Source organism: Malaclemys terrapin, chromosome 5, assembly GCF_027887155.1.
Source record: "Malaclemys terrapin pileata isolate rMalTer1 chromosome 5, rMalTer1.hap1, whole genome shotgun sequence".
Classification (NCBI taxonomy): domain Eukaryota; kingdom Metazoa; phylum Chordata; order Testudines; family Emydidae; genus Malaclemys; species Malaclemys terrapin.
Genome location: NC_071509.1, coordinates 6,843,153 through 6,857,560, shown reverse-complemented (window position 1 = coordinate 6,857,560; position 14,408 = coordinate 6,843,153). Strand labels below are relative to the sequence as shown.

Below are 14,408 nucleotides of genomic sequence, written 5' to 3'. Positions count from 1 at the left end.
ACCCACTTCGGGGTCACAACCCACAGTTTGAGAACAGCTGCAGTAGATATGTATGAGGACTTTCAGGAACCTGTTTATTTCTCCCCAATTTAGGAACCCCCTTCCTCTTTGTGCCTCAGTAGAGGATTAGCAAGGTTGATGGGGTTCCCCCCGCCCCACCTTTGAACCTTTAGCAGCTTGTTCCCTGTACCACCTTCCAGTGAAGACTGATTTTTTGAGTGGCCGTTGCATCAGCTCAAAGGATAGGCAAGATTTAGGCCCACATAGCAGGTCCCCCTTGTATAGTTTTTATAAGGATAGTGTCACAATCAGACCTCATTTCAAGTTCCTTCCAAAAATTGTTTGAGTTCCATATGATCCAGTCTGTTCATCTCCCAGTTTTCTTCCCCAAGCCTTACTCAGCCCCGGGGAGAGCTGAGTTTCACACGCTTGTCGTAAGGGCACTGCCTTTTTATATTGACAGGCCAAAACCATTCAGGAACACACTTTTACACTGTTTGTGGCCTTTGCAGAAATGGTTAAGGGTCAGTCAGTCATTCTCTCAGAATATCTAAGTGGGAGTCCAACTGTATGTGGACTTGCTATGGGTTAGCTAAGTTAGTCACCTGGTCCCATTAGAGCTCAGGCAGCCTCTGCTGACTGTTTCAAAAACATCCCTATTTCTGAAATCTATAGGGCAGCTACTCGGAGCTCAGTACACACCTTTGCAAGACACTACTCTTTCGTCCTCTCCAGTCATTGTTTAAGTATCTTATGCTGTTCCGTATATGTTGTTATACCATATTTATCCAATTCCGTGCAAACAGAGAAATGTTTGTTAGTCACCAATAGTGGAATCTATTTTTTTTTTCCAAGTCATTGTCTAATAATTGAATATCTACCTTACAGAAAATGAGATGTGTGGATATCATGGATATCAAAGATATCATGACTCACCCTCCTTTCCTGCTTTTAGAGGCCTCTAACTACAGAATTCTATATTGGCATAGGAACAGCCTGCTTTTAATGCCTTTGGGGGACTGGGGTGGGGCGGCCCCAGTGGACACTGCTAGCCAAATCTCGCGCTTGGGGTGCACAGAGTGGAATCTAAATAGACAACACATCTTGAGAAATCACAGTTACTGTAAGGTGAATAACTGATATTTTTTTTCAGAGTCACTTTGAGAGTGAAACTTCACATCAAGGCAGTTGTTTGGGGATGCTGTCCGTTGTGGGGTTTTTGTATGGTTAATTTAGGGTTTGTTTTTTGTTTAGGCCAAATACAATCCTGAGGCTTCGATTCAATCACTTTGCTACAGAATGCAGTTGGGACCATTTGTACGTGTATGACGGAGACTCAGTTTATGCTCCATTAGTGGCAGCTTTTAGGTAAGTCCTACCACACAGTATGAAGCTAATTGTATATTATGCTATTGTTTTACTTGACTCCTAAATGAAGATTTGGCTTTCCAAGGGGGGGAAAAAAGGGTCTAAGTATCATGAATATATAGCTGTGTGTGTACTGGTGATAAGTGTACTGTTACTCAAACCATAGCCAACCAGTAGTAAAAACTGTTAGTATTTTGCTGAGGGATGGATCAGGGGATTTAACAGTAGTACACTTGAATCCTTATTTTGTGTAAAAAGAACAGGAGTACTTGTGGCACCGTAGAGACTAACAAATTTAGTTGAGCATAAGCTTTCGTGGGCTACAGCCCACTTCATCGGATGCATGTAGTGGAAAATACAGCACACACACACACACACACACACACACACACAAACTATAAGGAGAGCGATCAGTTAAGGTGAGCTATTATCAGCAGGAGAAAAAAAGAACTTTTTGTAGTGGTAATCACAATGGCCCATTTCCAGCAATTGACAAGGAGATGTGAGGAATTGTAGGGGGGAGAAATAAGCATGGGGAAATAGTTTTACTTTGTGTAATGACCCATCCACTCCCAGTCTTTATTCAAGCCTAATTTAATGGTGTCCAATTTGCAAATTAATTCCAATTCAGCAGTCTCTTCTTGGAGTCTGTTTTTGAAGTTTTTTTTGTTGTAATATTGCGACTTTTAGGTCTGTAATCAAGTGACCAGGGAGATTGAAGTGTTCTCCGGCTGGTTTTTGAATGTTCTAATTCTTGACGTCTGATTTGTGTCCATTTCTTCTTTTACGTAGAGACTGTCTGGTTTGGCCAATGTACATGGCAGAGGGGTATTGCTGGCACATGTGTGAAATACAGAAACCCTGATTTTTTTTAATATCGAAAATGTTTAATTTGATGTTCATTATGCAAGCCTTATGTAAACTACAAAATCTGCCCTTAAAGTATCAGGCTTACATCTGGTAGTGAATTTACTATGTTATAAGTTTGGGTCTTGCTTGTGTGACTGGAACCAAGCAGAACTATAGCCATACATGCCTCACAAACAGATCAGCAACCCCCTCAATTATATAGTTTAAATAAAACCCAAAACGTAAAGCTAGTTTCTTCCAGTAATTTTGGAAGAGAGATTCTTGTTTACTTCTCATGAAGTCATTTGGATACCACAGTGATGGACCTTTTAAAAATGAATACAGGTAGAGTGATGATCTCCTGGGGACGAGGGAGATTTGGCAGTATTGGTAGTAACCTAAGGCATTATGGCTACTGGTGCCAAGAGGTTAATGTTTTAAGTGCAGAAAAAAGACCAAATCCAATATAGTTTACTCTTGTAGCAACAGACCAACTTATGTTCTTGCCTTCTTCAGCTGAGGTAAATAGAATACATATGAATTGGTGTAGTAGGTCCTAGCCGGGGCTCGACCCTTCCGGGCAGGAGGGGAGCCACACCGACTCACTACTCTGGGAATAAGCAGTCAGTTAGTCCTGAAACTCCGGCTCTTTGGTGCAGAGTCGGAGCAACCACAGTTAAAGCTCAGGAGCCCAGGCCCTGGATCAGGGCGGGGCAAACACAGTTAGCTCAGACCCTTGCTTGCTGGGCTGAGCGGGCAAATAGTTCAGAGCCCAGGCCCTGGATCAGGGCGGGGCAAACACAGTTAGGCTCAGGTCCTTATGGCAGGGGCTGAGCGGGTAAATAGTTCAAAGCCCAGGCCCTGGATCAGGGCGGGGCAAACACAGTTAGGCTCAGGCCCTTGTTGCAGGGGCTGAGCGAGCAAACAGTTCAAAGCCCAGGCCCTGGATCAGGGCGGGGCAAACACAGTTAAGCTCAGGCCCTTGTTTGCAGGGGCTGAGCGAGCAAATAGTTCAGAGGCCAGGCCCTGGATCAGGGCGGGGCAAACACAGTTAAGCTCAGGCCCTTGTTGCAGGGGCTGAGCGAGCAAATAGTTCAGAGCCCAGGCCCTGGATCAGGGCGGGGCAAACACAGTTAGCTCAGGCCCTTGTTGCAGGGGCTGAGCGAGCAAATAGTTCAGAGCCCAGGCCCTGGATCAGGGCGGGGCAAACACAGTTAAGCTCAGGCCCTTGTTGCAGGGGCTGAGCGAGCAAATAGTTCAGAGCCCAGGCCCTGGATCAGGGCGGGGCAAACACAGTTAACTCAGGCCCTTGTTGCAGGGGCTGAGCGAGCAAGCAGTTCAAAGCCCAGGCTTCTGTAGCCGAGCGTTGGGTGAGGGGGAAGCCTGCCACCCGTACGGAGGGTGGCAGGGGGGAACGCAGGCCCACCCACTCCACTGCGTTCCAGCCCGGGGCCCTAACAGCGGTTGCTGCCGCTGCTGGTCAGTGGGGTATCCAGGCCGCAACACACTGACATAGGCTCACACTCAGTTGCAGCCGGACCGGGGTCGGCTACCCCCGGGCTACTTCCGTGATCCCCCTCACAGCCTACCTCGGTCGTTGCGCCGGGATCGGGCCAGTCCACCTGCATGGGCTCCTCTCTGCCCGGGCTCGGCGGCAAGTCTGGTAGCTCTGCCGGGAAGTCCGGCCAATGGTCCTCAGGCGGCTCCTCTGGATAGCAGCAGGGGCTGAGGGGTTCGGGTCCAGTCTCACCCTCAGGGTTAGCGGGGTTCGGTTCCCAGGGGTTCTCCCAGTGGCGGGCGTGAACGGGCTCCGGCGGCTCCTCCTCGTAGCGGGCCCGGGGTAGCTCAGGCCAGCTAGGGTCTTCGACGGTCTCCTGGCCGGGAGCTCCCGGCCGCACGTCTGCTCCCTGTGGTGGCTGGCCGCCAACTGAGCTCTGGCGGCCGGCCTTTATACTTCCTGTCCCGCCCCTTGACTTCCGGGGGGCGGGGACAGGCGGTGGTGGTCCCACCCACTCTGGTGCCGGCACGTGGGCTCCCTCTTCTGGGCAGGAGGGGAGCCACACCGACTCACTACAATTGGTAATACCCACATTGGACTCGAATCCTTTCCTATGGGCCAGCTGTGCTACCGTTTCCAGAATTACCATCATACTTAATTTACACTTCAGTTTTCGTATAATGTTCGAAAAATACATTGCATTTGCTCTAGACACGACAGCCTTTCTACGCGGTACGTAGAAAAGGGAACAAGAATGAGGTAGAGACAATAGACAGGGAAAGGAAAGACCAAAAAGGTTGTAACTTATTAAAAACAAATGAGTGTGTGTGTGTGTGTGTGTGTGTGTGTGTTTGTTTGTTACTTTGATTGAAAATGTAAATATTAACATTTTGTTATACCTTACAGATGCTTCCTGTAAAGTAGGGGTGGGAAAACTACAGCCCGCAGGGAGGGGGTCTGGGGCTTGTCCCGCTCCGGCGCTGCAGCCGGGGAGCAGGGTCGAGGGCTGGTCAATGCTGCTTCTGGAAGCAGCGGCATGGCCCTGCTCCGGCTCCTACACGTAGGGGCAGCCAGGGGGCTCTGCTCTGCGCACTGCCCCCGCGCCAAGTGCCGCCCCCGCAGCTCCTATTTTTCGGGAACCGCAGCCAATGGGAGCTGCAGGGATAGCACGCAGAGCTGCCTGGCCGTGGCTCTGCATAGGAGCCGGAGTGGGGACATGGCCGCTGCTTCCGGGAGCCACTTGAGGTAAGTGCTGGCCGGAGCCTGCACCCCTGAGCCTCTCCCCGTGCCCCAACCCCCCACCACAGCCCTGATTCCCCTCCTGCCCTCCGAACCCCTCGGTCCCAGCCCAGAGCACCCTCCTGTACCCCAGAGCCCGCACCCCCAGCCGAAGTCCTCACCCCCCCCAACATCCTACTCCCCCTCCCCAGCCCGGAGCCCCCTCCCGCACCCTGAACTCATCATCCCCTCAGCCCCACCCTGGAGCCCGCACCCCAACCCCAATTTTGTGAGCATTCATGGCCCACCATACAATTTCTATTCTCAGATGTGGCCTTCAGGCAAAAAGTTTGCCCACCCCTGCTGTAAACACTCTACCTGTATTTAGGGCTCAAAAAGAGGAAGCACAATTAGGATATCATATTATTTTCATTCCTATTTTATATATGGGAAAATTTTGGGCTTTAAAAAGAAAATTAAGTGACTTGGCTTTGGTCATCAATTTCGGTGATGTCTGAGCTGGGAAAAAAATGTCATTTTCCTGACTTCAATCATCAGCTCTTATCAAGCTGATTCTTAGTACATTGCTGAACAGGTGGAATAAGCATGATATGTGCCTCCAGTTTTTATATATTTTCCCCAAATTAGTTGGTTTTTAAAATGAGGTTATAGGTAAATTTGTGATTCATAGTTTAAAATCATGTTGCAAATCACCAGGAAGTCTGTGCCTGAAAATTTGAGCATAATGCAGTGGCGCTTTTGAGGTAGAAAAATTATATTCAATTATTGTTTAATTGCTGCTTTAGTTGGCATTTGAATTGCACTCTTCATTAGTACAGAGCTGATTTGCTCTCTAAACTGATTTGAAGAAATAGCAGATGAAGGGTGAAAAAAGGCATCTGTTCAAAAATTCTCCTCCTACCACCATAACACAAGAGAACTGTTCAGAATTTTTAAGGAACTATGGCCATATTGTCTCACTTTTCTTTGCTTGGGTTGAATTTTAATATTTATTGTTATCACTTTCTTTAGCTTTTCACCTCGTTCCCTTATTAACTGTGCTGACAGAGAACTTGTAGGAATTAAAGGTTGCAGGGTGTATGCTTTTAAACCTTCAAAATTTGGTATTAAATAATGTGAATGCTACCCAAATCTTGCTGCTGCTTATGTAACGCCTCTAAGATGTAGCCTTTTCCCCCCTCTTTCCATATTGCTAAAACATGTCCAAGCTCTTAACTCTTCCTCTTGTGCCTTTCTGACCATTCAAAATATGGCTGCTAAAATAATTTTCCTGACTTGTCATCCTGAGCGTGTTGTTAATTGAGCCCCTCTGCTGGCTCCCCCTTCTTCCCCACATCAGATAAAATTTCTTGTTCGTACCTTTAATACGCTTCACAACTTAACCCCCCGCTTGCATGTTCCTAGAACACATCTCCCGCCCCCCACCCCTGCAACCGGCCTGTGCTCCACCAGTGATACTAGCCTTTGTTGTCCGTTTCTCCCACAAACATTTTTTTACTTCCATGCTGCCCGGTACATCCTACCTCAACTAATCTGCAAGATCTATGTACCCTATCCTCTCAAGATATGCTTCTACCATGATGCCTAGAGTAAATTGCCAACTGATAATGGCTGAGGAGGTGCCAACACGGTTAACTGTTATGCTCAAAACATGTGAGAGGGGTATTATTTGTATTACAATAGCATCCAGAGCCCCAGTCAAAAGGGGGAATACAGACACAAGGAAGAGACAGATTTTATCCTTAAAGAGCTTAGACAAAATGCAAAAAGTGGGTGTAACAAACAAATGTAGGGAGGATGAGGGAATAGGGATAAGAAAATGTGCCTAATGCAGGTTTCAAGTCATTCCGTTTGTTTGACTTGAAAATTTGTGGGCACTGCTAGTCTAGTAACCATATTTTCCGCTGTTTCCTCATCCTACCTCCGTTTCTTTGTTACAACCACTTGATGTATCTGATCTTTAATAAACTCATACATTTGGGACAGGGAATGTCTCTCACAATGTTTTTATATAATGCTTACCTCAGTGGGGCCTTGATCTGACTAGACCTTCAGGACCCTATTATAACATGAGATGTAGAAGTAGTAATAGTCTATGTTGCACATTTCCTTTTCTATTCTGCTCCCTATTTGCTAAGTTAAGATTTGTTATCTGGAGTGATAAGCATTAGTTAGACACCTGTATCTTCGAATATACTGGTATAGATTTACTGTGGTACGTTTCCAATTGCTCATAGCTATTAGCTTAACAAATCCGCTTGCATATGCAAGCGCAGCTGCTCAGTGGTGTATTGAAATATCTCATCGCAACCAACCTAGAATTGTTCTATCAGAACTTTGCCTCTCACTTCTTGAGCATATGCTGAGCCTTTTCTTCCTGCTCTTTCTACACAAAGGTGCCAGGGCCTAGAAGAATGAGCTTGGGGTTTGTTATATGTGCATTGCAGCACTCTATAATGAAGACAAATATCATTGCTTGCATTTTGCAAATGGAATAACTGTAGCACCAAGAAGTTTATATGGCCAGGGACACTTAACAAATCAGTGCCAAAAATAGGTCTGTTCACTGCTGTTCAGTGATGGGCAGTGGAATAAAATGCTCCGAGAACGTCTATGCCTCATTCAGTCCAAATCTGATATTTTGGATGGCGCTGAACTACAGTAAAGTTAAGCATTAAAAAATAACTGCATTTCTTATTACAGAACATTAGTGCATACATCCATTGAATTCTGTTTATGCAGGAAGGGATGTTACATATTTGCTGGAGAAGAGATGTCTGAACAAAAGCTTTTTTACATTTCTTTCAACTCAAAGTTCTAGACAACGTATTGCAGGGAAAACCCAGAATTTGCAATGGAGTGAGCTAGGTTGCTCAAAATGTCTTCATTTCTAGTATCCAGGGTCCTGGAAGTTCTCAGAGAAAGGCAAGACCTGCTCTTCACACCTACGCACGCTGTATGTTTATATAAAAACCTTGATTGGAAGTAAATTTAATGGACTTTTCCGTTTGAGAGGCATAGGTTCATAATTTTAAGGCCAGAAGAGACCACTGGACTGTCTAGTCTGACCTCCTGCATAACACAGGCCACAGGACTTCTGTTAATTAATTCCTGCCTAAAGTACAATAGTGGTGATTCAACAAGAGCATATCCTTGAGATAAAATCATTTTAATTGCAATATTTCCAGTGATGGAGAATCCACCACTACCCATGACAGGTTGTCTCCATGTTAATTACCCTTTCTGTTAAAAATGCACACCTTATTTCTAATCTGAATATGTCTAGCCTGAATATGTCTGGCTTCAATTTCTAGCTATTGGATCTTGTTATCTTTGTGTGTTAGATTGAAGAGCCCTCTGTTATCAAATATTTGTTCCTCATGTGGGTATTTGTAAACTATGATCAAGTTACCCTTTAACCTTCTCTTTGATGAGCTGAATAGATTGAGATCCAAGAGTCTTTCACTGTCAAGCATGTTTTCCAATCCTGTAATCATTCTTGTGGTGGTTCTTTGAACCCTCTTCAATTTATCAACTTCTTCTTGATTTGTGTATGCCAGAACTGGGCATAGGATTCCAATAGTGGTCTCACCCCAGTGCCAGTTATAGAGGTAAAATAACCTCTGTACTCCTATTCAGTATTTCCTCTGGTTATACTTCGCAGAATCACATCAGCACTTTAAGCAACAGCATCACAGTGGGAGCTCATGTTCAATGGATTATCTACCATGACTCCCAAATCTTTTCTCTTATCACTACTTCCCATGATGGAGTACCTCATCCTTTAAATATGGCATACATTCTTTGTTCCTAGATGTAAGGCCTAACATCTGGCCATGTTGCAACACACATTGTTTTCTTATGCTCAGCTTTCAAAAGGGTCCATATAGCTCTGTAGTGGCCTGTCCTCTTCATTATTTTACTCCAGGGTGTGCCATCTTCAAACTTGATCAGTGGTGATTTTATGATTCTTTAAGATTTATTGATTAAAACATGAAATGGCATAGAGCCAAGAACCAGTCTGTGTGGGACCTTGCTAGAAACACACACACTCAGTGATCATTCTTTGTGTACAATTATGTTTTGAGACCCATCAGCCAGTTTTTAATCTATTTAATAATGTGTATTAAGTTGATTTGCTGTCATTTTAGTTTCTTTATCAAAATGTCATGCAGTACCTAATCAAATGTCTTTAGAAGTTTACATGAAGTGGATCTCTGTTTACAGCTGAAGAGGTTTTGAGAGTAGAAAGTGTCCCTGGTCTTTTTAAACTAAGGACTCTGAACTGAAAATTGTCACTTGATGGATTGAAGAAGAATATGGTATTTTTTTTGTCAGGAGCTTAAGTCTTTGGTGCCAGATATTTAATTGATAGCAATAGGATTCATGCTGAAAAATAAGTTTTGGCACCATAGGAGTTAACATGGTTAAATTAATATAGGGCATCTGTCCATGAATAACTACTTCAACACACTGGAAATATTTTAATAAGTCACCACTGTGGTGGTAAAACAAGGCATTCGTTGTTCTTACACTTGTCCCTAGCAACAGTTGGTTTCACTTGACATACTGTAATGAATTATGGGCTTTACAGTAATGCATCTAAAGTGGCATGAATTCGTTATTAAGCTTGTTCATGGGACATATTTGCTAAACTAAGATTGATACTGTTTTCTTAGCTTAATTTAGAAGAAGGACAATGTAACCTAGATCTTAAAGTGCCGATCAAGCAAAAAAGAACCATTTGAACAAGCCCCTGCGCCCGCATGAAGCATCATTGACTTCTGGGGCACTCTGCATGGGTGAAAGTGTCCACCTTCATTGCTCTTAATGTAGGATCAGACCTGGAATGGTTTCAAGGACCTGAGCTGCTGGGTCTATGTTAAACTAAGATAAAATGGTGTTCCCTTGCTTACATCACTGTACGGGGAATAAGTGTACTGGTAGCCTTCCTACCACAGTTTTGTGTTACCTTTGTCCTTTTTCTTTTCCTGTTGTCCTTTGTATCTTTGTATTTTTCTCTGTCCCATCACAGTTCTCAAGTTGTCTCTTAGCTGTTCCACTCTCTTCTGTGGGCAGGCAGCGCTAATTAGACTTTTGACCTTTGATATGCTGGAAGGTAATGTCTCGAGAGAACATAATTCTTGTATATGCACTGTGCTGCCTGCATCCTGCAGGGAGAAAAGACCACACAAAAATGGGAATTGTTAAAAATGAAGCATGCAGTGGAAAGAGAATATAATAGAGCAGGGGAGACAGGGCTTTTGGGTACTGCTGTCAGCTCTGCCACTGACTCTGCCACTCAGACAATTGCTGCAATAGTTCCCGCACCCATAAAATAGGGAAATTTTACTTACCTTACCTGTATGTTGAGACTGACTATTGTGAAGTGCTCCGAGATCCTCTGAGAGAATGTGGGGATGACAACCTCTGAAACAGGCTAGTCTAGAACAGAATAAGGGCTCCAGGAGATTGTGGACCAGATTAAAGCACATTTTTTTAAAGGTTGTCATCTTTCCAATTCTCCCCATTATTTACTTTCATCAGAATTCGGTAATGTAAAGACAAGTGCAGAGTACTTCACTTAGGAAGGAAAAGTCAAATGCACAAGTACAAAATGGGGAATAACTGTCTAGGTGGTAGTACTGTGGAAAAGTATCTGGGGGTTATAGTGACCCACAAACTGAATGAGTTGTCAATGTGATGCAGCTGCCAAAAAGGCTAATATTATCCTCGAGTGTGTTAACAGGAGTGTTGTATGTAAGACACTGAAGGTAATTGTACTGCTCTGCTCACCACTGGTGAGACCCCAGCTGGAATACTGAGTCCAATTTTGGCTTACTCCAGAATGATACTAAACATTGTTTAACATAATCACGGTTGGCCTGCCTTTTAAGGCAGCTATATTGTCAAATATTCATTACACATTTTCAAGACTTCGTACTTGTGTGTAAAGGCTTTTGCCATATGTTTTGGATCACGGGTATGATGCAGTTCTGCAAATAGCAGCATGAAGATCACCACATCATCCATCTTTCAGAGAGTACTCAAAGAGGAATGTTACCGTACATCTACACTACGGGAGCGGGGGTCGATTTAACATACGCAAATTCAGCTACGTGAATAGCGTAGCTGAATTCGACGTATTGCAGCCAACTTACCCCGCTGTAGGGACGGCGGCAAAATCGACCTCTGTGGCTTCCTGTCGACGGCGCTTACTCCCACCTCCGCTGGTGGAGTAAGAGCGTCGATTCGGGGATCGATTGTCGCGACTCAACGGGACGCGATAAATCGATCCCCGAGAGGTCGATTTCTACCCGCCGATTCAGGCGGGTAGTGTAGACCTAGCCTTAGATTCCATACATGTTGGATTAAACAATTAGTTGATGCAGTACCATTAAACATTCAAATCCATCCTGATTTTTCTCCGGTTTCTCTCTCAGCTGGATTAATTTATTCTCTTCAGCCTCTTCAGATATGTAGTCACTAGAGTTGTCTAGTTTATTTCCCCCACCCCTTATATTTGCAACAGTTAAATACATGTTTGTAAAACTGTCTAAAGAATTTTGGTACTAAACAGTAACTTGATTACATCAGGGCTCACAGAGTGTGACAAACGCATGTGGAAAGGCCAACATGCCATTCAAAGAAAATGGAGAGAAATTAATTGAAATAAGGGAAAAGCAGCAAGAGACAGATTGGAGGAGTGACAGATATATATCTTAACTCTTGCCACATAAATCCTGAACACCACTTCCTCTAAAATGAGGCAAATACCTGTTACCTTTCAGCCATTTTAAAAGTAATTTTCTTAAGTTTATATCTGTTTTATTCCTTTTCTTATTACTTCTCATTCACTTTTTCTCTTCCATGTTGTTCCTCTATCATTACTGTACTCCTTTCTTTTGCCTGTATTTTCTTCCTGATTTTGCTGATCCCAGTGCCTTCCAATTCTGGATTGGCTATGCTTTGATATTAATAGTACATGGTGGATGATTCGAGAGGCAGAGAAAGGTATGCTGTCCCTCTGGTCCATGAGTTGTTCTTCTGCCCTGGCTGAATTATGTTGAGATGACTATTTTCATATGGCAGAGACATGTTGTTCCCGTATTCATCTTTTACAAAGTAAAACGGTACTCCTCAAGCAACAAAGAGAAACTTATTAGACTTTACATCTTTGACATGTTGGAAGATAGTATCTCAAGGGAGATCATCTTCAGATCAGCAGTCTAAAATTTCAAAATGAAACAAATGTCTCTTATGCTTGAATAAACTATGAAAAGGAATTAATTGGGTACTATTGATTTAAAATTTCCAGGATCTGGGATAAAAAAAATGCATCTGGCTTTCTTACAAAAAAATGTTTTACAAAATCATGTTTGTGGACATACTGGAATGGAAATTGTCTAGCCAAAACATCAGATGATGATGCAGAATTTTGTGGCATGTCAATGAAATGAAGCATGTAGCACGTACTTAGTTTGGTAACGTGCAGGCCACATGCCAGCTTCTAACAAGTAGTGTCTTTGGACAGCTTAGCTGTACTACCACGGCCAAAATGTGTCTTTGTAACGTGCATGGTGCAAACTATTGCAACGTCTTGTTTTCATTTTCAGGTGTCAAAACATAGTGAAAATGGGCAGGAAGGGTCTGTATGTTCCTAGCTATTGAAGCAGGCAATCATATAATAGCATCATTAATATGGAAGTACTTATGTGGGGACTGAGATTTTATAGGCAATTAGGACATTTAAGTGTGATTAGCAGGGTGGTTAGTAAAAGTTTCACTGCTGGAAAACTCAAGGATAAATAGGAGCATTCTATTTATGTAGCCTTGTGAACGAGTCTTTGAATTAATTTGTTTTATTTTAGATTCTGAAAGGGAATATAAAAATGCACATTTTTAACTTGGGAAAATGTTCCATTTTCAGCATTGCTTTTTAGTCAGTCCTGCCCTTATATGAAGTCAAGCTCATCTACATATCCCTGTAGAATCAGCTTCTTTACATGAGCTTCAGGACACTAGATTTCTACAGGGTGCATGACTGCATACAGAACTAACTGTTGCATCTAAAGTTTCCTTAGAAACAGTTCTTTCTCTTGCCAGTCAAGGTTTTGGGGGGAAGATTTGACTCTTCTATTTTTAATTTAAATTCGATTTAGCTACTGTTAAAATATTCCTGCTGGAAAATAGAATAGAGTTTGAGGGTGGGAGGAAGTTTGATGGAATGCGGGAAAAGTTTTGCTGTTAGGAACAGAAAAGCAGAATGTTCATTAAACACAGGTGTTAAATACAGCGCTTTAATACATAAAGATAAAAAATGGATGTATGCATATTGGGTGTGTCTTTATTGGAGGGGGACTGACTATTTTCTCATTGTTAAACTTAAAGAATTCAACCCTTCTCTTCAGATATCAAAGATTTTTTTAGCCAACCCCATAATGGGTTAGTATAGAAAGGTAACATTTTCAAAAGCGTCTAAGCCCTATTTTTCCAGTGACTTAGACCCTTAGGAGTTAAATCTCTTTTGAAAACTGCACTTAGGCTCTTTTGAAAATTTTGCCTCAGACCTTCGGTGACCTTAGATGATCCAAATTCTTTGTATGGCACAGTGATAAGGAGGAGTGAGAGAAAGAGGGAAGTATTTTCTTTGAGTAGAATTTCTGTTTTGAGACATCTTGAAGATTACTCCAGCCAAATATAAAGAAAATAGTTTTTCCAAGAGCCGAGTTGGTTCCTTTAAGCTTTCCCACCTCCATTCTTTTTTCTGCATAGTTAAGATTGGTAGTCCATCGCTGACGATGACTGTGATATTATCGGAGTTCTCATCTATGGCAACACATATGACCCTGATGCACAGAGTCGGCTGCGCTGAGGGCATGGGAAGTCTGTATCTATGATGATTGATGATGCAGCTCTGTGGTGCCATTCACGTATAGCCTGGAGATGATTTTGTGGATCCTGCTCAAATCTGTTACATGCTGATCTTGTCCAAGACCACCAGTGAGTTCTGTTCTGAGCCATTTGTTCAAGTTCTTTGGGATTGATGCCAGCCCACTGGAGACTGCTCTTCAGATTATCTTTGAAGCACTTATATGGATGACTCTTCTTTCTTTTTGCCCTGACTCAGCTCCCCATAGAAGATCTGTTTTGGTAGATGGTGGTCTTCCATTCTGATGACATGTCCGGTCCAGCTAAGTTGTGCTCTCAGTAACATTTCCTGAATGCTGGTTGTGTTTGCTCTCTCAAGGACCTTAATATTGGTCACTCTGTCTTGCTAGTGAATTCTGATTATTGAGCGGAGGGAGTGCATGTGAAATTGCTCAAGCTGTTTAATGTGATGTCTATAGAGAGTCCACGTCTCTATCCATACAGGAGAGATGTTAGAACCACTGCACTGTAGATCTTCATTTTAGTGGAGAGACGAATGTTGTGTTGGTTAAGGACTTTTGTG

At 43.3% G+C, this 14,408-nt stretch overlaps 1 protein-coding gene and 1 long non-coding RNA gene across 3 annotated transcripts in view; one reads left to right on the top strand and one right to left on the bottom strand.

The window, feature by feature from the left end:
• Nucleotides 1-14,408, top strand: part of ATRN (attractin) — a 251,846-nt gene that overhangs the window by 60,708 nt on the left and 176,730 nt on the right. Inside the window, exon 3 of the mRNA XM_054028816.1 lies at nt 1,255-1,368. Within this exon, the coding sequence (XP_053884791.1) occupies nt 1,255-1,368 (114 nt within the window). The remainder of the gene's footprint in view (nt 1-1,254; nt 1,369-14,408) is intronic.
• LOC128837583 (uncharacterized) overlaps nt 1-14,408 on the bottom strand; it is an 84,396-nt gene that overhangs the window by 41,102 nt on the left and 28,886 nt on the right. For both annotated transcript variants that reach the window (XR_008444987.1, XR_008444986.1), the window contains exon 3: nt 9,927-10,125. This is a non-coding gene — a long non-coding RNA (uncharacterized LOC128837583). The remainder of the gene's footprint in view (nt 1-9,926; nt 10,126-14,408) is intronic.